This window comes from Ascaphus truei, chromosome 1 (assembly GCF_040206685.1).
Source record: "Ascaphus truei isolate aAscTru1 chromosome 1, aAscTru1.hap1, whole genome shotgun sequence".
NCBI lineage: Eukaryota > Metazoa > Chordata > Amphibia > Anura > Ascaphidae > Ascaphus > Ascaphus truei.
In genome coordinates this window covers 452322479-452350035 of record NC_134483.1, presented here as the reverse complement: position 1 = coordinate 452350035, position 27557 = coordinate 452322479, and the positions used below count along the sequence as shown (strand labels likewise).

The 27557-nt window shown below is 47.9% G+C and overlaps 1 protein-coding gene across 6 annotated transcripts in view; it reads left to right on the top strand.

The window, feature by feature from the left end:
* The first annotated feature begins 860 nt into the window (after positions 1 to 860).
* The window catches only part of ALPK1 (alpha kinase 1), a 144185-nt gene continuing 117488 nt past the window's right edge, over positions 861 to 27557 (top strand). For 2 of the 6 annotated variants that reach the window (XR_012804162.1, XM_075617090.1), the window contains exons 1-3: positions 867 to 1015; positions 1875 to 1961; positions 17437 to 17500. Coding sequence is in view for 1 of the 6 variants with exons in the window: in XM_075617090.1 (XP_075473205.1) it covers positions 1942 to 1961; positions 17437 to 17500 (84 nt within the window). In the remaining 5 variants the exon portion in view is untranslated. Of the gene's footprint in view, positions 1016 to 1395; positions 1600 to 1874; positions 1962 to 3484; positions 3626 to 17436; positions 17501 to 27557 lie in introns of those variants that run through there. The other 4 variants (XM_075617102.1, XM_075617110.1, XM_075617127.1 and 1 more) reach the window with 3 other exon arrangements.

The following is a 27557-nucleotide window of genomic DNA, read 5'->3' as shown; positions in this document are numbered from 1 at the left end:
CATACGTCATGTGTTCTAAATTTCACTCCAAGCATGCACCAATTTGCACTATTTCATATTCTATTTCCTAAAACAATCCTCGGAAGGGTGCTCCCTCCCAAGACTCCTCCCCAGATTTTTTACGAAATAGAATATAAATTGGGGCAAATTGGTGAATACTTGGAGTGAAATTTAGAACAAATGACATAACAGTCAGGTCATTTATAAATAACATTCTTCCCCACCAACGATTCTCGCGTGAGTCGCACCTTTCACCATTGTGTCCAGTATTTTTGGACGAGCCACCTGGCAACCCTACTCGCTCTCCCCTCACCTGTCACCCCGGCTCCGCTCGCTCTCCCCCCGCCCGGCACCCCGGCTCCGCTCGCTCTCCCCCCGCCCGGCACCCCGGCTCCGCTCGCTCTCCGCCCGGCACCCCGGCTCGCGTCACAACCGCTCGCAGCCTAGCAGTGCAGCACTTCCGGTGCCTGCTGCTGCTAGTGAGCGCGTGGGAGGCTGGGAGCGACAGTGCAGGCAGGGCCCCGTGCACTGCTCTGCCCGGGGACCCCTAATGTTGTTAAGATGGCCCTGCTTGACGTCATCACTTGTGACGTGGGAGCTGTAAACTGCGCAGAGATACCGGCAGCACCTACGGAGGTAAGTATCTCGGAAAGCAGGGGTCCCCAGAGCTGGAATGAATGAGGTTCTGCTGCAGAGACCCCTACTTCAAGCCAATAAAATAAACAACACAATATGTCCCCAGGAGTGCTGCTTTAACATTATATGGTTAACCAAGCACAAGTCCCACAGTGCAGTGGTGTGAGCTGGCTGTAGAGGGCAGTGTGGTTGCATTGTATAGTTCCCCACAGCAGGAAATCCCACAATTGAGCAATGTTTGGCAATCCTTCCTTGACAAGTCTGCAGTCGTTTCCTGCAAATGAGTTGCTTACAAGACACTGGATCATGTTTTCTCAGTATAGAACTGCCAATGATTTTCTAAACTCTTTTGCTCTTGTGACACTGTCTGTGTGACCAGGTACGTTGTATTCTCGTATGGTTAATTAATAATAAAGGGAAGCGTGGAAGCATGATAACATTAGGTTCTGCTCCTGTTCAGAGAAGATTGGAAAAGTACAGTGAAATGACAATGGAGTTTATTCTCAATAATTTACAATGTAAAATGAATAGGTGTTTACATTTGTTAAGCTCACACATAGACTATAGTGACATAGGGGTGGGCTGTATCATTGCCTCTCTCTGCCTGGCAGAAGGGACACTGTAACTGTGGGTAGGATCTTCTCCCCGCCCCCTCCAGTCAGCTGCCTAATGCTGGCACTCTGATGATCACTGGGAACTAGTGATTAGCACAGGAGAGGGCAGTATTTGTCAGTGCACTGGTATAATGTCGTTCTGGGAGCAACAAACGACCCCCTGCCCTGGGGAGGGGAGGGCACTGGTTCTGTGCCACAGGTGAAGCCCCCCCCCCCGGCAGCCTGTTGTCGGGGCAATCAGGCTCTTAAAGCCTAAAAGTTGATGTGAGGGGGCTGGATGTTTTCCTAGTCATCAAAGGAAATGAATAGAGGCTCAGACTCTCCCCCCTGGTTAACTGGGAAGTTGGAGGTCAGTGTTGCAAAGTCTCCCGGGAATGACTGGGGAAATACACAAATCTGGGGCAGACTCAGAGATGGGCTAAATATCCCATGGATATGTGTGCGTGTGGCTATAGGGAGGATGAGTTTGCGCTGTGTTTTTCATAGTATGTATGTCTCTATTGGACTCACTTTGCTCTGTCCATCACTGTGTATATGTATTTATATATCGGAGTGACCAGTAATATAATTATTTTGTCACTTATGGTCATGTAGTCCCTACAATCTATTTTCTCCCTGTATAAGCCCGTTATACACAAGCCAGTACAACACTGAACGGAGCTGACAGTGGAGGACAAGAATAGATTAGAAAATGCTAGCAGACCCTAAAAGGTAAGTGTATCGACCTTCTGGTGGGAATGGGACCTACTTTGTGGGAGTAGACTTTCTTAACCACTTTGAAGCCAAGGGTTAAAAAAAAATATATATATATATCTCATTTGGACCCTTAGAGGGTCCTGTACGAGTGACCCCACTACCTTTTGTTGATCCAGTACCTGCAACTAACCTGCCGCTGGAGAGGACTGTTAATACAGACCTGTGGTTAGAGACGATCTGCCGGCACCCTGGAGTCCTCGTTGCTGAGACACTCGGTGGCATGCCGTTTGCATACGTCAAAGCTAATTATAGAGCCCCTCAGGCCGAGTTCAGGGTGGCTGCTACGGATGCGAGCGTCCGTGCGCGCCTCCCTGCGTGCTCCTGCAGCCCAGCGATCTGTGTTCAGGCTGCAGGGTTTGTGGCGGGGCGTACGTGTCACGGAGCTGGTTCACTGAACCAGCTCACGTGACGCGCCTGCAGCCCCAAATATAATTTTTGGTTGTAGCAGCAAAATGTAGCAGCGTCAACGCTTCACTTTGCCGCCGGTGGAGTTTTCAGTTTGAACACTCCCACCGAACAACCTGAAATTGCGACTGACATGCGCGCGTCACGTAGCGGCCACCCTGAACACGGCCTTAATCTTCTTCTTGAGACCCTGACTTCTAGGGTACTGTCCCTACCTACAACTTAATAAACAGGGGGACCTGGTCGGTGCTATTACTTTATAAACATTAATTATCCACTCACTCCAAGGCGCCTCTACTCTTGACCTCCTGGAACCTAACCTTCTCAAACTTTCCCCTCCCATTATATACTCTCCATGATGTCACGATCCCATGACAACACATAGTGGGGCCCAGTACACGCTAACCATACTAGTAACCGTTTAGAGGTTACCATTGTTGAGTTCACCTTTTGTCAGTGATGCTGTAGCTGGAAGTATTCACAAAGTTCTGATAAGGGGTATCAGCTTGATCTGGTGTTTCCTGCCATTGATTGGTATACCCTGGATTGATCTGCAATAGCCTTTATCAGAGCTTGGTTAATCTCTGCCATATTTTCCTACAAAAATGTCCTCATCCGTATTTTAAAATGGCCACTGTTAAGTAAGCATGTTAGGTAGCATATATTATCAGGGTATGTTACTACTTTCATTTTATAGAGGGACTACTTGTGCCAAAAAAGATAAGGAGAGAGGGGGCTTTGCTTGTGCAAATTCCTGCACAGCACATTACACATCACACAAAAGGGGGTAGCTAGAGGTACTCAAACCCTCCCACCCTTCAGCTCACTAGATGAACAAACTAACTTTATTATTATTTATTTACAAATATTTACAGATGCCTTAAAAAAAAAAAGGTTTTAGTCACCCAGTTTTAAAGGATTCATTCAATTTTGTTACCAGTTAGGAAGCAGGGGGTCTCCGGAGCGGAACCATGTTAATTCCAGCTTTGAGGTATTGCCGGTACTTCCTGGTTCTAAAGTTTCCTATGGCACCTGATGTCATCTGATTGAAACCTCCATTTTTGTTTCCCCAGCAGGGGATGGTACTGGGGCACCTTCCGAGTAATTACCTGGGGACGCAGGGGATCCCCAGAGCTTAAATTAACGCGGTTCAACTCGGAGAACACCGTGCTTACCACTTAAAGCTGCAGTTCAAGCTTCCGTTTTTTAAAAAGGTATTTTTAATTTTTTCGATTCAATATGTGCATCAATACAATCTGCACACTGACAAGTGATTAGCTAAATTGCAGATTGATCCGTTCTCCTGTAATCGATCGCTTGCTCCGTGTTATTTAATTCAGTTCTTGCACAGCATTGTGGGCAATGTAGTACAGCAATATCCTGTAACTGGGCAGTTACTAAATACAATTGGTGCACTGCTAGAGAGATGGCGGGGCTCAAGAGCCAGAGCCTATCAGAAGGGGAAGGGGCTGTGACTTTGAAAATGGTTTCTATTGAAACAAAAATGCTTCCTACATTAGGAACATTAAAAATGTCTTAATTTTTTTTTTATTATTTTTTTTAAATGCCTCAAGTATTTTCTCATAGTACAGAACTGAATTATTTAAAAAAACAAAAAAACACATATAGGATATTGCTTGAACTGCAGCTTTAATGTTGAACCTATTTGTCACTGCAATACATTGCTTGCCCCTGTGTCAGCGAAAGAGTTAAGCATGTCAGGGGTTATGTAATCCCCTGCCTCCAAAACTATAGAAAAACTGGAGCAAAAACAGTGCATTTGAATTTATCAAAGAAAAATGTCCCATCTCTAAAGAGGCCTGCAGCACACAACGCTGAGTATCCTTCTCTGGCAGTGTTGTGGTAAAACAGGTTTTTAAAAAAAAGTCACTGTTGAAACACTCAACAGTCTGTCTTTCCCAGCCGGAGGCAATGAACTGGTTAAAGCAGTAATGGGTGCGGGGGAGTTTCAGTCCCCGGGGTGCTGAACCACGGTACTCTGAGCTCCGGGTACCCCCCCCCCTGGTTTCAGAGAAATGTAAGGCTTCATTGCATCTGGTGAATGGTGAAAAAAAATGAAGAGAGCTGCTGGGACACCCAATAGAAAGCTGCAGCATCATCTTCCCGTGGCATTATTGGGGTTAAAAAGTTAAATTTTTCTGCAACTGAGGACGGGTTCCTAGTGATTGGACTCAATAAGTCAAATACGTTAAAAAAAATGGTTACTATTTAAAGGATAAGTCCTTCTTTACTCAATATTTTGTGACCGAAGACTTGAGGAAGGCAGATGTACTCCCCATTTCACAGAGTTGAGGCGGGAAATGATGGAACTGTTAGCCTGACTTAGGCCGAGCTTATAGTCCTGGCGACGGCGTGACGTCATCCGTCGCTGTTGTAGCAGCGATGTTTGCTTATAGTGTTAGAGACGAGACAGCGAATGTGGGGCGTGGCCGTGAGCGGTTCGCCCTCATTGGCTGAACCGCTCACGTGGTCACTGACGTCACGCTGCGGTCGCTGAAAAATCAATTTTCATTGACGTCCAGCGATCATGACCAATCCGTCACTCCGTCGCGTCGCTCCTACTATAGGCGCAGACGACGGATTCAATACACTTGTTTTGACGCGACGTCGCTGGGACTATAAGCGCGGCCTTAGCAGGGGATTTTTGAAACCACAAAAGAATGATGACTTCTCTTGTACGTATATAACCTCCAGGATCCAAGGTAACATTGTTGAGAGGAGATCATGTCAAACAAGTCTTACAAGTCTGTCACAAGATCAATGAAGTAATAGACCCAGTTCCCCTAGATTCCACTGGAGCCTAAGCACTGTTCTGAGCAAGCTGAGCATTCTGGGAGTTGCTTCTAAAGTGGTCAGATAGATAAGGATCGGGGTGATGGACGACAAAGGCACCTTTCAATACATTACTAAGAGCTGAACAAATTTAGGCGAAGTAAAACTTTGGGCAGGATAATTCAATCCATTTAAATCCATTCTTAAAGGTTATGGAATAAATGATTGTAGGATAAATTGATCCTAAAATAGTATCCATATGTAAAAATAATATGGTGTAAAATGGATTAGATACAAAATATCTGACTGCTGAAAATGCCTTTGCTTTAAACTGGTGTCCTGATCATTTTTTTAAATTGTACTTTGAAGATTATGGAAAATCTATAACTCCTTTTGAACTTCACAGCACTCTGTAATAATAATTTAATTTGGTCTCCATTTTATAGGAAATAAAAATACCACTTGTGAGCACATTCACATGTCTACAACCCTGTCTTTCCCCATGATCTCTTAGCATGTATGTATGTCTTTATTTATATAGCGCTATTAATGTACATAGCGCTTCACAGTAGTAATACACGTGACAATCATATAAGTTACAAATAACAGATCAAGGGAATAAGTGCTTCAGACATAAAAGTAACATTAAGGAAGAGGAATCCCTGCTCCGAGAAGCTTACAGTCTAATTGGTAGGTAGGGAGAACGAACAGAAACAGTAGGAGGTCATTCTGGTAAGTGCATCTGCAGGGGGCCAAGCTTGATGTATCATGTGTATAGTATTAGCCACGGTGCTACTCATTTGCTTCTTTAAGCAAGTGTGTCTTAAGGTGGGTCTTAAAGGTGGATAGAGAGGGTGCTAGTCGGGTATTGAGGGGAAGGGCATTCCAGAGGTGCGGGGCAGTCAGTGAGAAAGGTTTAAGGCATGAGAGGGCTTTAGATACAAAGGGGGTAGAGAGAAGGCATCCTTGAGCAGAACGCAGGAGTCAGGATGGTGCACAGCGAGAAATTAGGGCTGAGATGTAGGGAGGGGCAGGAGTGTAAAGCTTTAAAAGTGAGGAGGAGAATTGAGTGATGATGCGGGATTTGATAGGAAGCCAGGAGAGTGATTTCAGCAAGGGAGACGCTGAGACAGATTTAGGAAAGAGTAGAGTGATTCTGGCAGCCACATTTAGGATAGATTGTAGGGGAGACAGGTGAGAGGCAGGAAGGCCGGACAGCAGCAGGTTATAGTAATCGAGATGGAAGAGAATGAGAGCCTGAGTCAGAGTTTTAGCAATCGAGCAACAGAGGGAGGGGCATATCTTTGTGATATTGTTGAGGGGGAAAGCAACAGGTTTTAGATACGTTTTGAATGTGAGAGAGGAGTCGAGTGTGACCCCTAGGCAGCATGTTTGGGCTACTGGGTGAATGATGGTACTTCCAACAGTAATGTGGAAGGAGGTAGTAGGGCCAGGTTTGGGAGGAAGTATGAGGAGCTCTGTTTTTGCCATGTTAAGTTTAAGTCGGCGGATGGCCATCCAGGATGATATCGCAGCGAGACATTCAGAAACTTTGGTCTGTACAGCAGGTTTAAGGTCAGAGGTTGAAAAGTAAATTTGTGTGTCGTCAGCATAGAGGTGATATTTAAACCCAAGAGATGTGATTAGGTCACCTAGAGAAAGTGTGTAGAGAGAAAAGAGAAGAGGTCCCAGGACAGAGCCCTGGGGTACCCCCACGGAGAGATCGATATAGGAGGAGGAGGTGTTAGCAGAAGAGACACTAAAAGTACGATGGGAGAGGCAAGAGAAGATCCAGGAATGCTTCCATTGCAGCCAGGGATTCTGGGTAGGGACATGCAAATGAGCACGCACCTCTCCATTTATAGAGCTTCCGCATTTTTAATGTACTGTTAGAAATGCTCTGCAAATAGTGAAAAATAAGGGTCAGCGTTACAGTAACAAGTCGTTTCTGGGATGGGCAGGCTGATTATTGGAGATAAGGAAAAAGCAGAGGCATTAAACAAATTCTTTGCCTCTGTGTTTACCGGGGAAGAATCCATTTCAATAGTAGTGCCGCAGGAGGAAGCCACAACCTCTATATAACCAACAATTGGTTAACTGAGGAAGAAGTTCATAGGCGGCTTGATAACATTAAAGTAAATAAGGCACCTGGCTCCGATGGCATATATCCAAGAGTTAAGTTCAGTAATAGTCAAAACATTACATTTAATATTCAAGGACTCCATTTCCACAGGCTCAGTACCACAAGTAAAGCAGATGTGGTGCCTATATTGAAAAAGGGCCTACAGTATATTGAGCTAGATCACAACCGGGGAATTACAGACGTGTAAGCCTGACTTCAATAGTGGGGAAACTACTTGAAGGTTTTATACAGGATAATATTCAGGAATAGCTAATGGAAATTTTTTTTATTTCCAATGCCAAATTATTTATTGTGCCAAACTAACCATATTTGTTTCTATGAGGAGGTAAGTAGGAATTTAGACCAGGGTAATGTTGTTGATGTGGTCTACTTAGATTTTGCAAAGGCTTTTGATACGGTTCCACACGAGGTTAGTGTACAAAATAAAGCAAATTGGACTCAGTAATAATATATGCACCTGGATTGAAAACTAATTGAATGATAGACAGAGAGTTGTCATAAATGGCACTTTTTCAGGTTGGGCTAAAGTTGTGAGTGGAGTAACTTAGGGATCGGTACTGGGACCCCTGCTTTTTAACTTGTTTATTAATGACCTTGAGGTTGGCATGGAGAGCAAAGTCTCCATCTTTGCTGATGATACTAAATTGTGTAAGGTAGTAGAATCAGAGCAGGATGTAATTTTTCTCCAGAAGCACTTGGAGAGACTGGAAACTTGAGCAGGTAAATGGCAGATGAGGGTTAATACAGATACATGTAAGGTTATGCATTTGGGAAACAGGAATAAACTGGCAATTTACAAATTAAATGGGTATAATTTAGGAGAATCCTTGATGGAGAAGGATTTAGGAGTGTTTGTGGACAGCAGGCTTAGCAATAGTGCTCAAAGTCATGCAGTTGCTGCGAAGGCAAACAAGATCTTATCTTGCATTAAACAGGCAATGGATGGAAGGGATGTAAACATAATTATGCCCCTTTTATAAAGCATTAGTAAAACCACACCTTGAATATGGAGTACAATTTTGGGCACCACTCCTTAGAAAAGATATTATGGAACTAGAGAGAGAGTGCAGAGAAGAGCCACTACATTAATAAAGGAGATGGGCAATCTAACTTATGAGGGCAGGCTAGCTAAATTAGATTTACATTAGAAAAGAGGTGTCTGAGAGGGGATATGATAACTATATACAAATATATTCAGGGACAGTACAAGGAGCTTTCAAAATAACTATTCATCCTAGGGGCAGTACAAAGGACTCTGGGTCATCCCTTAAGGTTGGAGGAAAGGAGATTTCACCAGCAACAAAGGAAAGGATTCTTTACAGTAAGGGCAATTAAAATGTGGAATTCATTACCCATGGAGACTGTGATGGCAGATATAGGAGGACCCCGGGCATGCGGCGGGTTCTGTCCTAAGGGCCCGCCGAAACGTGGAACCAGCGATTTTTGGCGTGTGCGCATGTGCAAACCGGTAATTCCCCGGATGATGATGACCAGAAAGGAACAGAGTTCTTCTCTATGAGGTTTTGCAAAATCCGTCCCGGGTTTTCTGAGTCTGGACCGGGATTTTGCTCTAGCTTGTACTCTGTGTCAGGATCCTCCATTTTTGCTCCTGGCAGCTTCCTTTAAAAGGAAAGCCCTGCAAGCAGGAAGTTGCCGAGCAAAGTTTCAGTTCATGCTGAGTACATGCAACGCACTTACCTTTTTGTCTTCCTGCTAGGTACTTCGACCACCCCTGTCTTCCGCCTACCTCACCGACTATGCAACTCTGCTGCCAGCCCTGACCATCGGCTTACGACTCGCTACTCTATCAGGACTCTGTCCCTCGGCTCAGGTCTTTCATATTCCTACTTCAGCCCTGTGGTTCCGTTTCCTGCTTGAGACGAGCATCGTTACATTTTGCTCAGCCCAAACATGGACCCAGCTGAGGTAGGACGAGCCGTTACCCTGCAAGGACAATACTTGGGGGGGATCTTGAGCAACGATGGGTGCCAAAGTGGGTAACTAAGTCCTGCACCGCTTCACACCTGTGCCAGTTGTTGATTGTGCAGGGCAAGGCGTTGCTCAAGATTCCCCAAGTATTGAAGGCTGCAGATGCGGTTCCAATACCGCTTCCGTTATCTCCTGTGATCAGAGAACCTCGGATCCTGACTCCTCTACGGTATGGGGGGGACCCTATGGCATGCAGAGGATTCCTTTATCAATGCTCCAACCGTCCATGTTCACGACGCACCAAGTCCGAGCGGCCTACATAATTTCTCTTCTCACTGACGAGGCACTGGCTTGGGCCTCCCCACTCTGTGAGGGGGAATCGCCCCTGATCACCGACTCCCCTGCTTTCATCCGTACGTTCAAATTGTTGTTTGACGCTCCTGGACGTGTATCTTCTGCTTCAGCTTCACTCCTGCGGATTCGCCAGGGAACTCGCTCGGTATGGCAATACGCCATTGAATTTTGTACCCTTGCGGCTGAGACTGGATGGAATAATGAAGCTCATGTAGCGGCCTTTTGGCATGGACTCTCGGAGCACTTAAAAGATGAGCTAGCCGGTCGGGACCTCCCTAAGGACATTGAGGAGTTTTTTACTCTTGGCATACAGATCGATCTCAGAATGCAGGAATGCCTGTCTGAGAAGTCCTGTGCTGTTAGGAGCCCGACGACTCGGTTGGCCCCAAATTTAGTTTCTCCGTCTCCTCTAGATGTCAAGCCTATGCAGCTGGGTACTACCAGACTGTCAGAATAGGAGAGAAGGAGGAGGCGTACCATGTGATTTTGCCTGTATTGTGGGTCCCAGGACCACCAGATCCGTGACTGCCCGATCGTCATGGGGCCGGGAAAATGCCTGTGTCCAGTGAAGGTGGAAGTGAAAAAAGGAACTTATCAGTGGTGGTGCTCTAATTATCAAAGTGCAATAAAAAGTGCAATAATGATTAACAGTGATACAAAATACAAACACGTTTGATGAATGCAGCTGTAACCCAATGTGGGATTGCTTTTTCAATCCCTTGTATGATAGATGTGGAGTCGTTCGTCGGGAAGCGCAAACATGTGAAGACAGAAGAACATATATTCTGATAGTGCAATATTGTTATAATAAACTGATGGCTTTATCTTTAAATCGATGTGTAGAATACTCACAAATGTTTATTATAACAATATTGCACTATCAGAATATATGTTCTTCTGTCTTCACATGTTTGCTCTTCCCGACGAACGACTCCACAGTGAAGGTGGAAGAACATTCGCTGGACATCGCTACCATCCCTCCTCCCTCTGTGCCTTCCCGGATTCTTCTACCGGTTTCCCTCTAATGGGGTTCGACCTCAGTCTATACTCAGGCCTTCATGGATTCCGGAGCAGCCGGTAACTTCCTTGATCTTTCGTTCGCCAAATAGCACGCAATTTCCCTTTGCTCTTTGGTGATTCCGTTAGAGATTGCAGCGATCGACGGAACACCCCTAGGACCCGGTACCATCATTCAGGAGTCCCTTCCCCTGGTAGTGAACATCGCATGCTCACCACCCTACTGTCAACTGGTTAACGGGGCAAGTGACCACCTGGGGCCAGCGATGTCATGGGACTTTCTTTTCTGTACCTCATCCCAGCTCTGACTTACCACTGTCGTCTATATCAGGGGGGCGCAAACTTTTTTCCCTGCGCCCCCCTGCCGGCTGTCCCCTCACTCCCGCGCCCCCCTCCCAACCCCAACTTACCCGCGCTCCGGCGTAATGACGTCACGTTGCCATAGCAACGTGACGTCACATGACCTCGCAGCGTCATTTTGATGCCGCGTTGCCATGGCGACACTGGGAGGAAGCCGCCGGAGCCACGGTAAGTTAGGTTTACAGAGGCCCTGCAGCTCCCCCGGCACTTAATTTAAGTGCCTTCGGGAAGCGCGCGGGGCCTCTGTAAACCCAGCGCCCCCCGTCGGCAGTGTCGCGCCCCCCCTGGGGGTCGCGCCCCACAGTTTGCGCACCGCTGGTCTATATCTCTCCCCGATAGCCTTACCCTTGCACACCAGGATTTGGGGGAAGTTTTCAACAAGAAGCAAACCGAGGGGTTACCACCGCATCAAGCATTCAATGACCCAATTTACTTGTTTCCAGGTGCTATTCCACCGTCTCACACTATTTCGGCAGTTTCTTCTACTCTTTCATCGTCCACCTCCATATCTGGAAGTCCCGTGGCGGAAGACAAGGTCCAGGAGCTAACGTCTCTCTGGAGTCTCTTCCTCATTACCAGACCCAGTTACGTACCTCGACCACCCCTGTCTTCCGCCTGCCTCGACCTCTGCATTCTCACCGACTTCACCACTCTGCTGCCAGCCCTGACCTTCAGCTTACGACTCACTACTCTTATCAGGACTCTCTCCCTCAGCTCTCCCTCACAGGTTCTTTCATATTCCTACCTGAGCACTGCGGGTCCGTTTCCTGCTTGAGACGAGCATCATTACAAGCTCCTGAGACCCTCTGCTTCAATCCTGTAATTTAAACAAGTGTTCTGCTGCTTTAAGTGAGTGCAAGTTCTATTTTTGTTTTTCAGTTTTATGGGGTAATTCATTAATGTTTTATCTAACAAAATACGGCCCCTAAGTGATTTCAGTGGGAATTTCTGTGCAATACTGCTTTTAATCTCCAAACCTTATTTGATAATTTCTACAGTTTTAGGTTTTCCATTGAGAACAATTAAGCTTGATTCCACATAACTTTTGTTTTTGAGTGTACAAGAATTTGATAGTTTAAGTTTTGCCTCCTGTGTTCTTGATATCTAGTGAATGTGATACAGAAGAGATGTTATCCCATATTTACTTTATTTTTGTTAATGTTGTCCATATACTGTATATTTATAGGCAAAGGGAAGGGAGACTGCACAAAACCCCAAATTAAATACTAATACCCAACCAAAATGAAATAGACATGGGGTGCACCTAGGGGAGCAATAGCAAGAATGTCAGTAAAAGAGAAATCTAACAGACTAGGTAGGGAAACTCCCACAGACTACAAGGGCACTCAAGGGTATGCTGAAAGTATCAAAATGAATTTATTGTCCACAACTTAATACACCATATTAAAATCACTTAAAAAGAAAAACCAACATCAGAGAGAACACCCAGACGATAGCACAAAAGAATATCATAGCCTCAGACGTGTGTAGAGTGAATGTCGAGACCATTGATCATCAGGTTATGTGACCTGGACCCCTTCAAGAGAAATGTTATAAGAGAAGAGAGAATGTTCTGGAGGGAAGTCCCAGCATGGGAGGAGGAGAGGAGCCTCGAGGAGTAGAGGTAAGGGATATGTTCCCACAAGTATAGTATAGATCAGGCCCCCATTTTATTGTGTTTCAGTTATAATCCTATAGTATGGCCATAAGAAAAAAAGCATGTCACAGAGAGGGAATGCAGGCATGCCACCGCAGGCAAAGCAGAGAGAACCCCAGAATGCGAGGGGATCAGCCCAACAAGCGGATCCCCATTTATAGTATTCAGTACCCCTGAGGAAGTGGCACTTCCACAAGAGGGTTGGAGATTAATAGTCACATATACAAAACAGGTCAGGATCTCAGCAGGGCCCCCCTGCAAAAAGGGATCAAAAGGATGAAGTCAGAACAGTAGCAAACGAATGCACCTCCCATGAGTGTTAAGAGTGGGCACCCAGGGAAGAACTGTATCCAGAGTGATAGCGGTGTGGATGAAATAAGGTACAACCATGTCAATCTTATTGTAACTGTGACTGCAATGTTCCCTAGCCTGGGAACAGGAATAAAGATTGAAATTGTATTATAAAAACTCCTGGTACCCATCTTTTCCATTGCCCAGCTGTCTACAAACAGCCCCCTGAGACAAGATCAATCTGTGGGGATGTTGAATACACAAGTACATCAATGTAGACTCCATAGGGAGACGGGCGCGGAGGGTTACATGTACAAGAAATCTGTTTTGATACTTTCAGCATACCCTTGAGTGCCCTTGTAGTCTTTCTGAGTTTCCCTACTACCAGGTATCTAGAGAGTGCACACAACTAGCTGGGTTCTCCAGTTTCCCTCTTTCTCTGGAGAGAAACACGTCTTTTCTGGTGTTGCTACTATAACAAATACCCTAGTGCAGCGGTGCGCAAACTGGGAGGCGGGAGAATTTGCAGGGGGGGGCGCGGGCTGTTACAGGGGCCCTGCGCACTTCCCCCAGGCATTTAATTTAATGCCGGGGGAGGCGTGAGGCCTCTGTAACCTCGCTTACCTACTGGCAGCCGGGTCTACTGCATGGCGGGGAGGCGTCAAATGACGCCGCAGGGTCATGTCACGCCACGCGTCGCCATGGCAACGCGCATGAAATGATGCGGTGGGGTCACGTGACCCGCAACATAATTTGAAGCCGTGCCTTCGGGGGAGGGGGCGCGAACGCTGCGGCTCCCAGGAAGGGGGCCGCAGCTGAAAAAGTTTACGTAGCGCTGCCCTAGTGGATGAGCAGGTGGACTTCCATTTCTGTATACTTTCCCTACCAGTCTGTTACAGGTTTCTCTTTTACTGCCATGTATATTTACCCCAGACATCCTTTATCATGTTATTACTTTCATCCATGATAAGGTCAGGTCTTGCATCAAGATGAATCATGGTTAAGTTGAAGGTGCAATTAGTAATTGACCCCGTTTGTTTGGAGACGCCTTTTTCGATCCTGATCATGTGCCTCATTGTGAAATCATCCTGCAGTTTTACTTGTACTGGGAAATCCTGCAGGAAATAGCGCAGTGTGCAGGCGTTCCTCTCAACTTAGACTTTGTTTTATTTAAGCACAGCAAGCAATTAGGGGCAATGGCCTTGCCTCAGTGGTATCAGGACAAGCATGGGTGCCCAGCGCCAGTCCTCAGCACCCCCTCCCCCCGGCAGGCTAGGCTTTCAGGATATCCCAGTTTCAGCACAGGTGGCTCAATCTGATTGAGCCACCTGTGCTGTAGCAGGGACCTGGTGAGCCACCTGTGCTGTAGCAGGGACTTGGTGAGCCACCTGTGCTGAAGCAGGGACTTGGTGAGCCACCTGTGCTGAAGCTGGAATATCCTGAAAACGTGACCTGTTGGGGGGGGGGGGGGGGGGGTTTGAGGACAGGAGTTGAGCCCCCCTGGGCTAGACAACGCATATCTCTAAAAGTATATATACTTGAACACACAAAAGACTAACATGATCCCTAATGTAGCACTCCGATAAACCTAAATATTAATTAGAAAATAAACAAAAAATGGATCAAAAGTCAGTCTAGAAAAATAGGAACGATTTTAATTAGATACAGTAGATTACACTAACATTTAAAAAACATACATACACTGACAGCAGCAACTCCAGATAATAGCAAGAGAAATATAAATAAATATATAAAGCACATAAAAAAACATGTGACTGAAAGTCTACACTAATAGACTCTCTCTCTCCCTTCTCTCTCTCCCCCTCTCTCCCACCTCTCTCCCTCCCTCCTCTCTTTCTCCTCACCCCCCTTTCTTCCCTCTCTCACCCCCCCCCCTCTCCCACCTCTCTCTATCTCCCCCCTATCCCGCTCTCTCTTCCCCCTCTCTCCTCCACCTCTCTACCCCCTTCTTTCTCCCCATTTTCTCTCCCACCCTTTTCTCTCTCCCCTTTGCTATCTCTCCTTTTTCTCTCTCTATCCCCCTCTCTCTATCTCCCCCTATCCTGCTCTCTGTTCCCCCTCTCTCTACCCCCTTCTCTCTCCCCTCTCTCCTCCACCTTTCCACTCCCTTTTCTCTCTCCCCTGTTCTCTCTCCCCCCTTTTCTCTCTCCCCCTTTTTTATCTCCCCTTTATCTCTATTCCCCTTTTCTCTCCCTCTCTCTCTCCCTCTCACCTCTCTCACCCCCTCTCACCTCTCTCTCACCTCTCTCACCTCTCTCACTTCTCTCTCTCCTCTCTCTCTCCTCTCTCTCACCCACTCCTTCGCCCCCTCTCTCTCCCCCTTCTCTCTCTATCTCCCCTCTCTCTATCTCCCCCTATCCCGCTCTCTCTACCCCCTTCTCTCTCCCCTCTCTCCTCCACCTCTCTACCCCCTTCTCTCTCTCCCCTTTTCTCTCTCCCCCCCTTTTCTCTCTCCCCCCCTTTTCTCTCTCCCCCCTTTTCTCTCTCTCCCTTTTTTATCTCCCCCTTTTCTCTCTTCCCCCTTTCTCTCCCTCTCCCTCTCTATCTCTCTCTCACCTCTCTCTCTCTCTCTCACCTCTCTCTCTCTCTCTCTCTCTCGCTCTCTCTCTCACCTCTCTCTCTCTCTCTCTCTCCTCTCTCTCTCTCTCTCTCTCTCTCTCTCTCTCTCTCTCTCTCTCTCACCTCTCTCTCTCTCACCTCTCTCTCTCTCACCTCTCTCTCTCTCACCTCTCTCTCTCTCACCTCTCTCTCACCTCTCTCTCACCTCTCTCTCTCTCACCTCTCTCTCTCTCACCTCTCTCTCTCTCACCTCTCTCTCTCTCTCACCTCTCTCTCTCTCATCTCTCTCTCTCACCTCTCTCTCTCTCTCACCTCTCTCACCTCTCTCACCTCTCTCACCTCTCTCTCTCTCACCTCTCTCTCTCTCTCTCTCTCTCTCTCTCTCTCACCTCTCTCACCTCTCTCCCCTCTCCTCTCTTCCCCCTCTCTCTCAATCCCTCTCCCACCTCTCTCTTTCTCTCACCCCTCTCTATCCCCCTTTTCTCCTCCCCTTTTCCAGGCCCATAACTACCCCCCTCCCCCAGGTCCATGACTAATCTCTCCAGGACCTTATTTCCTTCCCCCCCCCAGGCCCATATCTTGTCCTCCCCTTCTCAGCAGGGGGGGGGGGGGGTGCGGGGGATTCTCCTTTCATTTGTCTTGGGCCCCAACATTTCTGTTGGCAGCCTTTGGTATGGGCGGTGTTCCCTAATCCCTCTAGTCAGTGAGTGCAGCTGGGAAAGTGTGTAAACCCCCTCATCCAAAAAGTAATGAACACCGGTAATTTCTGACCCATATCCAAATTTACCTTGTGCCTTATCATTAAATCTCACATTATTTACCACTGTCCTGGTATTAAAGGGGAACAAATGGTTGCCTGCAACATCACGTTATGAACTGCAAACTTGTCTCGTTTGCCTTTCTGCCGTGGCTTGTGCCCTGGGCAATTGGAAAATCCTAGTGTTCTACAGGTGGTAAAGCTGGGACAATCCTGCGGTTCAGCTAAGGGCCTGAATGGAAGTTTGAAGGTGAGATTGATATTGATACTTGAAGAGAATAATTCCATTAAGTACACTTGTACTGTGTTAGAAAGAAGAAAGTCCTCCAGCGCGTGGATTCAAGTCGTCATCCCCATTATATGAGCAGAGGAGAAAGGACCAAAAATAAAACTGAAACAAAAAACAATGGTGTATTATATACACAGGGTCTATTTACCATATGTTACACTTACATGTGACTAGTTCACACTAGGAAGAGACTTCTCCACACTATCCACAACGATGTCTTTAAAAAAGTAGAGGAAAAAGAGACATAGCATAATAAAATGTAATAACAATAGATGAATAAAAGATAAGATACACTCACAAACAGCTAAAACACATTGGCATTTGTGAATAGTTTTCTAGCATCAGCTCCGTCCGGTTGGTTCAGCCTTCCCTCGTCTGTCCCTCTGGTGTGAGGTGTCTGCCTCAGCCGTTTTCTAGGAGCTGACTCCTGTCCGTGTGCTGCAGTGGCTTCCCTTGCTTTCAAGTAGATTGGCTAAGCCTTCCGTTGTCGTCCCTCGCTCAGGACCTGGAATACGCATGCGCACAGGCGTCTGTCGGCTCGTATAGCTGATTGGCTGTCTGTGAGCTATGGTGGCTTGCGGTGTCCCCTTCAGGGTATATTTCACAGAACATTTGTATGCATTTAGCATAGGGACCTGCTATTGAGACTTACATTGACGTTGGTTAGCAGGCTTGGCATTATTTGTTCAAAGGATGTAACCAAAAGTCTCCTTTGTCCTACAGATTTAATTTGCACTATACTATATTTATTTCCCATTGCTGTCCCAATGGGAGAAACACAGGGATTCACTATCTGTTTTTTAACATGATTGCTGCCTCACACAATTTGACTTACCTTTTCTCCTTTCTGTGCAGCTTCGGCTCATCAAACAGCAGCGGTTCATCCACTGAGTTCATCCACTTGAGACTTGTGCTGAAGGTAAGTAGTCCCTTTCATCTAAACATCATATCATTGTGTCTTTTTGCTAGTTGTCTTATTTTTGCTAAATGAAAGCTACTCAAAGGACACAATTCAGTTTCTTGTATTTTTAACATTTCCTGGGAGGTCTCCTAGAGCTGCGGACTGGGAAAGCAATATGGCCACTGGGTCAGCAATGGAAAATCGGCCATATTGTGTATATAATGCCTGGGGTATACCGCCACGTATATATCTCCGTAACCGCTGGGAACACCCTGAGCTTTAGAGTACATTTTGCTAACCTTCGGGAGACCAATCCACACTACTTTATGGGAAACAAATTGAGAAACAAAACATACTGCACTGAATAAATCCCTTCAAAGTCTGGTATGGTTGCAATTATCCTGGATATAAAGTCAAATTGAGAAGCAATAGAAGATTCTGTAATATGCACTTGAATACAACTTTATTAGTGCGCCAAAATGACATTATACAGAAGTTAAAAAGGTCTATGTGAATGTACTTCTATAACTCCAATAAAACCTGACGAAACTCTGACCCAATTTGAGGACATATGTCTATGCACATTATACCGAAAGGGTTTCATCTCGTCTTTGTACAAAACATTTCTAGACATAGGGGCCACAACAAAACTAAAATGTATGTCAGAATGGGAGGAAGACTTGGGCTCAGAATTAGATCCTGAGGAGTGGGACGATATCCTAGAAGCAATTCCAAAGGGATCAATGTGACCCTGAATTAAAGTAAATGGCTATAAAGTATTATATAGATGGTACCTAACGCCAACAAAATTAGCACAAATGTACCCGGGATTCTCCTCACTCTGTGCCAAATGATGTGGAGAACAAACTACGTTCCTGCATAGAGAAGTATTGGGGAATGACCCCCTTGTATACCTGGGGCTACTAAGACCAAGGCTGTTGATATATCAGTTCATAGTGGTCTGGGAGGAAGACATCACATCATCACATATGAATAAATGAAACTTTCATCCGTATACAGACTAATACAGGGTGGGGGGCAATAACGGTAGAAGTACAGATGGGCACGTCCTAGGAAACGCCCAAAGGTAAGTCCATAAATGCCGATAGTATACCTCACCTACACCCTGTGTCCCACGGTTGAAGAAATCAGCGGTCAGTACTCACGGGTAGCTGCGTGACCTGCGTGTGTAGCTGATGGTGATGCAGCTCGGTTTCCAGCTGCGTGGTGATGTTGGCGTGCTCCAGCCGTGTGTAGGAAGCAGAGTTGGAAGAAAAAGGGAAGTGACGCGGCGATCACAGCTCCTCCAATCAGCCACACGCATTAGAAAAAATAAAAAACTTTATTGAATTGGCAACGTGAACATCATAGGCAGAACACTCTGACGCGTTTCGTCCGGTTACAGACTTTATAAAAGACAAAGATAAAGTCTGTAACCGGACGAAACGCGTCAGAGTGTTTTGCCTATGATGTTCACGTTGCCAATTCAATAAAGTTTTTTATTTTTTATAATGCGTGTGGCTGATTGGAGGAGCTGTGATCGCCGCGTCACTTCCCTTTTTCTTCCAACTCTACGTTCCTGCATATGTGGTGGGGCTGCCCCAAAATCACCCATGCTGTGGCAAAAAGTAAATACCGTATTTGCCCGATTCATAGGGCAACCTTGAATATAAGGCGACCCCCCCTAATTTCAGTACACATACACACATTCTGTGTTTCTCTCTCTCTGTTTCTCTATTTCTGTCTCAGTGTCTATCTCTCTGTTTATGCGTGTCTCTGTGTCTGTTTCTCTGTCGCTGTGCCTGTCTCTCTGTTTCTACATGTCTCTGTGTCTGTCTCTGTCTACTGTATGTCTCTGTGTCTCTCTATTTCTGCGTGTCTGTCTCTCTGTCTCTGTGTGTGTCTGTCTCTGTGTGCCTCTGTGTCTGTCTCTCTGTTTATGCGTGTCTCTGTGTCTGTTTCTCTGTCGCTGTGTCTGTCTCTCTGTTTCTACATGTCTCTGTTTCTGTCTCTCTCTGTGTCTGTCTCTTTCTACTGTATGTCTCTGTGTCTCTCTGTCTGTCTCTCTGTTTCTACGTGTCTGTCTCTCTGTCTCTGTGTGCCTCTGTGTCTGTCTCTCTGTTTCTACATGTCTCTGTGTGTCTCTGTGTCTGTGTGTCTTTGTGTCTGTCTCTCTGTTTCTGCGTGTCTTTGTGTCTGTCTCTCTGTTTCTGCGTGTCTGTCTGTCTCTCTGTCTCTGTGTTTCTTTCTCTCTGTGTCTGTGTTTCTGTGTGTCTGTCTCTCTGTCTCTGTGTGTCTCTGTCTCTGTGTTTCTTTCTCTCTGTGTCTGTGTCTGTGTGTCTTTGTGTCTGTCTCTCTGTTTCTGTGTGTCTCTGCGTCTGTCTCTGTCTGTCTTTGTCTGTCTTTGTGTCTGTCTCTCTGTTTCTGTGTGTCTTTGTGTCTGTCTCTCTGTTTATGCGTGTCTTTGTGTATGTCTCTCGGTTTATGCGTGTATGTCTGTCTGTGTCTCTGTCTCTGTGTGTCTCTGTCGCTGTGTCTGTCGCTGTGTCTGTCTCTGTGTGTCTTTGTGTCTGTCTCTCTGTTTATGCGTGTCTTTGTGTATGTCTCTCGGTTTATGCGTGTATGTCTGTCTCTTTGTCTCTGTGTTTGTCTCTCTGTTTCTGCGTGTCTCTGTGTCTGTCTCTCAATTTGTGTGTCTCTGTGTCTGAGTGTCTCTGTGTGTCTCTGTCTCTCGGTGTGACATGGCTGCTTCAGCCCACAAGGTGGAGCTTCTGTTTTAGCCTCATACATCCGACTGCGGATTGGCTCGCAAAGTTGGCGGGGCCTGAATATAAGGCGAGTATGTACTTTTCAACGTAAGTTTATTGAAGAAAACCTTGCCTTATAATCGGGCAACACCCGGTACATGGGCGCAGAAGATATTAAATGCCTCGGTACACTGGATCCGTGGACATTCCTGCTCTTCAGACCAGTCCCAGAATTAAACAGCAGAGAATAAATGACTCTCCCGTGTGGCCACAGCCACCAGATTGGGAATAGCATCCCACTGGGAAAAGTCTATGATTCCGCCACTGACACAAATAAGGGAAAGTATCTGGTTTTCATGTCCGATGGAAAATTGAACAGCCCTAGTGAATGACACACTCCCTAAATTCAACCAAACATGGCAACCATGGTTCCAGTATTGCAGAAACTCAGGAATTCCTCCCCCTCCTAACTACTGAGCCCACTGATCCCCTCCAACAGAAAGGGTGAGAAACAAAGGACCAAATGTGGGGGTACAGCCCACTAACAGACCTCCAAGATCCAAAGCCCCCCCCCCCCCCCCCCAAATAATAATAATTAAAAAGATGTGAGCTCACATACCAAGAGAAAGGGTAACGCTCTTCCCAACAGATTCTTTAGAAAATAAATAAGACTAGCTGAGAGACCCGGCGTTGCCCGGGATGTAATGTTCCTGCTCTCCTCTCTCTTTTTCCATGTCTCCCCCTCTCCCTCTGCCCTCTCTCTCTTCCCCGGTCTCCCCCCTCTCTGTTTGTCCCCCATGCCTATCAATCCAGCTCCAACCCCCTCCCCCCATTTACCAGTCCGGTCCCCCGACCCCTTTCCAGCTCCGTTCCCCCCTCCTTTACAGCTTCATGCAGTGTGTTTGTGCGCGTCAGTCAGTGTGTGTGTGTGTGTGTGCGCGCGTCAGTCAGTGTGTGTGTGTGTGTGTGTGTGTGTGTGTCAGTGCCAGTGCCAGTGTGTGTGTGCGTCAGTCAGTGTGTGTGTATGCGTCAGTCAGTGTGTGTGTGTGTGCATAAGTCAGTGTGTGTGTGTGTGTGCGTCAGTCAGTGTGTGTGTGTGTGTGCGTCAGTCAGTGTGTGCATGTCAGTCAGTGTGTGTGTCAATCAGTCGGTGTGTGTGTGTGCGTGTCAGTCGGTGGGTGTGTGTGTGTGTGTGTGTGCGTCAGTCAGTGTGTGTGTGTGCATCAGTCAGTGTGTGTGTGTGCGTCAGTCAGTGTGCGTGCGCGTCAGTCAGTGTGTGTGTGTGCACGTCAGTCAGTGTGTGTGTGTGTGTGCGCGTCAGTGAGTGTGTGTGTGTGAGCGTCAGTCGGTGTGTGTGTGCGCGCGTCAGTCAGTGTGTGTGTGTGTGAGCGTCAGTCGGTGTGTGTGTGTGTGCGCGTCAGTTGGTGGGTGTGTGTGCGCGTCAGTTGGTGGGTGTGTGTGCGCGTCAGTCGGTGGGTGTGTGTGCGCGTCAGTCGGTGGGTGTGTGTGCGCACGTCAGTCGGTGTATGTGTGTGCGCGCGTCAGTCGGTGGGTGTGTGTGCGCGCGCGTCAGTCGGTGGGTGTGTGCGCGTCAGTCGGTGTGTGTGTGTGTGCGCGTCAGTCGGTGTGTGTGTGCGTGTGTGCGTCAGTCAGTGTGTGTGTGTGTGTGCGTCAGTCAGTGTGTGTGTGTGTGCGTCAGTCAGTATGTGTGTGTGTGTGTGCGTCAGTCAGTGTGTGTGTGTGTGTGTGTGTGTGTGTGTGCGTCAGTCAGTGTGTGTGTGTGTGCATCAGTCAGTGTGTGTGTGTGCGTCAGTCAGTGTGCGTGCGCGTCAGTCAGTGTGTGTGTGTGCACGTCAGTCAGTGTGTGTGTGTGTGCGCGTCAGTGAGTGTGTGTGTGTGAGCGTCAGTCGGTGTGTGTGTGCGCGCGTCAGTCAGTGTGTGTGTGTGTGCGCGTCAGTCGGTGTGTGTGCGCGTCAGTCGGTGGGTGTGTGCACGTGTCAGTCGGTGTGTGTGTGCGCGTCAGTCAGTGGGTGTGCGTGCGTCAGTCAGTGGGTGTGCGCGCGTCAGTCAGTGGGTGTGCGCGCGTCAGTCAGTGGGTGTGCGCGCGTCAGTCAGTGGGTGTGTGCGCGTCAGTCAGTGGGTGTGTGCGCGTCAGTCAGTGGGTGTGTGCGCGTCAGTCAGTGGGTGTGTGCGCGTCAGTCAGTGGGTGTGTGCGCGTCAGTCAGTGGGTGTGTGCGCGTCAGTCAGTGGGTGTGTGCGCGTCAGTCAGTGGGTGTGTGTGCGTCAGTCAGTGGGTGTGTGCGCGTCAGTCAGTCTGTGTGTGCGCGTCAGTCAGTGTGTGCGTGTCAGTCAGTGTGTGTGTGTCAATCAGTCGGTGTGTGTGTGCGCGCGTCAGTCGGTGTGTGTGTGCGCGCGTCAGTCGGTGTGTGTGTGCGCGCGTCAGTCGGTGGGTGTGTGTGCGCGTCAGTCGGTGGGTGTGTGTGCGCGTCAGTCGGTGTGTGTGTGCGCGTGTCACTCGGTGGGTGTGTGTGCGCGTCAGTCGGTAGGTGGGTGTGCGCGGCAGTCGGTGGGTGTATGTGTCAGTCGGTGGGTGTGTGCGTCAGTCGGTGGGTGTGTGCGTCAGTCGTTGTGTGTGTGCGTCAGTCGGTGGGTGTGTGAGTCAGTCAGTGTGGGTGTGTGCGCGTCAGTCGGTGGGTGTGTGTGCGCGCGTCAGTCGGTGGGTGTGTGTGCGCGTCAGTCGGTGGGTGTGTGTGCGCGTCAGTCGGTGGGTGTGTGTGCGCGTCAGTCGGTGGGTGTGTGTGCGCGTCAGTCGGTGGGTGTGTGTGCGTTAGTCGGTGTGTGTGTGCGTCAGTCGGTGGGTGGGTGTGTGCGCCAGTCGGTGGGTGTGTATGTGCGCGTCAGTCAGTGTGTGTGTGTGCATCAGTCAGTGTGTGTGTGTGCACGTCAGTCAGTGTGTGTGTGCGCGTCAGTGAGTGTGTGTGTGTCAGTCGGTGTGTGTGTGTGCGCGTCAGTCAGAGTGTGTGTCTGTGCGCGTCAGTTGGTGTGTGTGCGCGTCAGTCGGTGGGTGTGTGCACGCGTCAGTCGGTGGGTGTGTGCACGCGTCAGTCGGTGGGTGTGCGCGCGTCAGTCAGTGGGTGTGCGCGTGTCAGTCAGTGGGTGTGTGCGCGTCAGTCAGTGGGTGTGTGCGCGTCAGTCAGTGGGTGTGTGCGCGTCAGTCAGTGGGTGTGTGCGCGTCAGTCAGTGGGTGTGTGCGCGTCAGTCAGTCAGTGTGTGCGCGTCAGTCAGTCAGTGTGTGCGTGTCAGTCAGTGTGTGTGTCAATCAGTCGGTGTGTGTGTGTGCGCGTCAGTCGGTGTGTGTGTGCGCGCGTCAGTCGGTGGGTGTGTGCGCGCGCGTCAGTCGGTGGGTGTGTGCGCGCGTCAGTCGGTGGGTGTGTGCACGCGTCAGTCGGTGGGTGTGTGCGCGTGTCACTCGGTGGGTGTGTGTGCGCGTCAGGCGGTAGGTGGGTTTGCGCGGCAGTCGGTGGATGTGTGTGTGTCAGTCGGTGGGTGTGTGCGTCAGTCGGTGGGTGTGTGCGTCAGTCGTTGTGTGTGTGCGTCAGTCGGTGGGTGTGTGAGTCAGTCAGTGTGTGTGTGTGTGCGTCAGTCGGTGGGTGCGTGGGTGGGAGACGGTGGGTGACTTACCTTGACCGGGTGGTGGTTCCTGGCGGCAGACGGTTCCCCTCCTGGCACTGATATCCCCGTGGCATCTGGCTGGGGCAGGAGGCGGGTTCGGGAAGTTGGCGGGGGGGCAAGAGTGGCAGGCTGGGCCGGACAATCTCCCCCGCTCAGACACTTCATGACTCACAAATTTGTGCAGGGGCGAGAAATGGCGCCGCGCAAGAGACACGCGCCCGCCCCAGCGCGAGCATACTCTCCCCCGGCGCCACCCACCCCAAACACACCACCACAGCCCTCCTGCTGTGCTGGAGGCTGCACTGCGCGGGGAACCTGCTCACCTGCCCCCCGGTTACGGCCGGAGCCCCCACCCGCCACGCGGAAGTTGAGCTGCGGTCCAGCTGACGGGGGAGAGTGACGGGCACCGGGAGGGGATTGTGTGTGTGTGTGTGTGTGTGTGGTGTTGGTCAGAGGCGCACGTGGTCACGGAGTGAGGAGAGTGTGCGTGTGTTCTCTCCTCCTGCCCGGCTCCTCCCTGCCTGGCCCGCAGGCCAATGAGCTGTCCAGCTGACATACACACACAAACATTATTTGAGACTTATAGATATACATATCAAGCCTAACATTAACATAAATAAAGACTACAAATGCATGCTGAAATGAAAACACCCGGTAACTAATTGTATTTACTAAACCTGACCTCTTCATTATGTACCCCACAAATCCCCCCCTCCCCATACTACTTTTTATTTTCTGAACCCATAACCCCCTCACGGAAAAATGAATAAATATTAAGTGAAATATTATTTTTTTTGTCATAATCACTACATTGGTTCCATAAAACAGATGCACCTATGATAATAGTAGTGGGAGTTGGGACCACTCCATCCTTGGCGATACGTGCGTCAGGCGTCTAAACAGTGATTCCTCAACAGCATCTTGCTTCTTGTCACCGGAGGCCCACCCCTATATTTTGAATATATGCCAAGCGACAGCCATTTCCACCTGTAGCGTGGAAGCTCTCATGAGCAGGGCCTCATTACTTTCTGTATCTGTTTGTGCATGTTTGTCCTCACTTATATGGCATTCTGTTTATGTAATCTACATCACTCTGTACCCCCTACAGTACTGCACTGCGGAGTATGTTGGCGCTTTGCAAATAATAGCACCTGTATATAAATAGTTATGTTATGGATCGATTGTTGTCTTCTCTATGCTATTAACTGCTTTTCCATTTAGAAGTATATGTATTTCCTTTTTGTGTGTATCGTCCCTCCTTTAGCACAGTTTATTAGATCTGCTAGTGGAAGATTTTAAGGGAGTATTATTTATAACGTGCTACCATATTACAGCGGGGTGCTTTTTGAGCAGCGATTACATGTGCAAATAGAGGCACTTGTGAATATGGCGGCTACCCTCTCTGCAACGAGAATCGTGCTCTATATACTTTTTAATCCATCTGGAGCACTGTTCACCCAAACGTCAGGCTGTCTACATGTTGGACTTAATAAACCTTTCTGTTTTGATCTTCTAGTGCTGTGCCAGTATTTTTATCACTTTTTGTGATCTTCACTGACGTAATATATTATATATATATATATATATAAACAACAAGAAGCGCACCACCTGTAATTGCTGGTATACGATTACAGTAAATTTGTCCTTTTGGGCTGGACTACCTTTTCCACATATTTAAATACTGGATAACAATCTGCATACGATGTAATAGTCTTGATTCCCAGGTCTCTTACAGTAAGTGTGACATAGATAATTTTTACTGCTGTGTTTCAAGGTACACTTTTATTTCCTTGATAGATGCACGTAGAAAATAGATGTGACGATAATAATTTACAAGCAATGTTTATTGTTACCGTTAGAGAAAATGTATTATTCAAGTGTTTTTTTCTCCTTTTTAATGTTTTCTTAGTTACATAGTCATCCGCGATAACTTTGGGACTTCAGGAACAGGCTTCTGGGGTTCATACCCCACAATGTACTTAGCAGTGCAGCGCCTCCATCTGCCGTAGGCTCCAGGGATATGGAGGCGATCTCCCACGGTAGAATCGTAACTCTCCCCCCAGTTAGATCCCACATCAGGCAGTACAGGAGGTATATTGCAAAACAGGAACGGGTTTATTACGTCTCTTAGTGCAGTAAGGTACAGGTACTCAGCAGTCACCTGCTGGATCAGTCTTGTATATCAGCTCTCAGGTATCACCGGAGATGGTCCCTGGACCATCACTATGGGCCTAGGGCACCCGCAGCCGTCCTAGCTCTTACCCGCCTCCCTAGCAGAGGCAGAGGTATAGTCACTCCCCAGAGGGAAGAGCACACGGGAAGGCCCCAATCTCAGGCTCCAAGTCGTGACCTGCCTTCCTCATGAAGAAGGAACAACACCACAACTTTAGGGCGGTCCTGCTCTTAAGTACAGCCAGAGGGCGGGCATCCTGTTGGCCCAGCCACAACAGGATATGCCACCCCCTGCTGTCACTCAAGCGCAACTCCAAAGGATGAAGGGGGAAAACCCATAATAACTACTGGCAGACCTGTGAATACCAGAGTTTACTGCCAGCCCATAGGGTAGATTTAGTAACCAGGGGGTACCCAGTTACATAAACATACTCCACCTCCCCTTCTATTTGTTCGATCCTTCCAAAAAAGGGAATAACCCTCTAGATTAACTGTCCAGTCATGAGTTTCATCCCACCATGTTTCAGTAATGCCTATGATATCGTACTGCTCCCTTGCAGCTATTAATTCAAGCTCCCCCATTTTATCTGTCAGGCTTCTTGCATTAGCAAGCATGCATTTCAGGGTTTTTTCCGCCTGTACTATTATCTTATCTGCTCCTTCCTTTCTGCGCCCACTTAGTTTAGTCTTTAGAAGTTTTCTAGTATTATCTGTATTTACTATGGGTGTCTCACTGCTTGTCAAACTCGCACTTGCCCCCATTCTACCTCTATACCACCTTGTATCCTCATCTATTCCATTTAGTTCATTATCAGTTTCATTCCCCTCCCCCCTCCATCCTAGTTTAAAATCTCCTCCAACCTTTTTAGCATTCTCCCCCCTAGCACCGAAGATCCCTCTTCATTGAGGTGCAATCCATCCCCAGAATATAGATGGCGCCTCTCAGAAAAGGAGTCCCAGTGCTTTAGAAACCGAAAACCCTTGGGTTTTTGGCATTGTCTTCTTTTACTTTTGGCATAGCCCTATTATTAGAAAAAAATAAAAATAGGACGTTTACATTATGTTTCAATTGTTTTACAAGTTACAGAAATCAAAGACCTTAAGAAAAATAGAATCCAATGTGGCTGCAAGCAGTGTTGTTTCCTAAGGCCGTGCCTATAGTGCCGCCGATGGCGACAGGACGGGTGATGTCACCCGTGGCCTTTCTCCACCGGCAAAAGTTATGTTTCGCCAGGCGGCGTCGCGCGTTTCCGGCAATTTGATTTGTTCAAGGGCCCGTCACGTGATGCGACAGCCCTTGAAAAATCTAATTTTGCCAACTTCAAGTTTTCGTTGCTCCGTCGCTTTGTCGCCGCTGCGCGCACTATAAGCGCACGCGGCGGCAATGTATTTGTTTTCCGGCGATGTCGCCGGCACTATAAGCGCGGCCTAAGTTTTCTGAGAGCCGGGTCATTGACCTTTTCTCCACAGCAGATTCCAGCAAA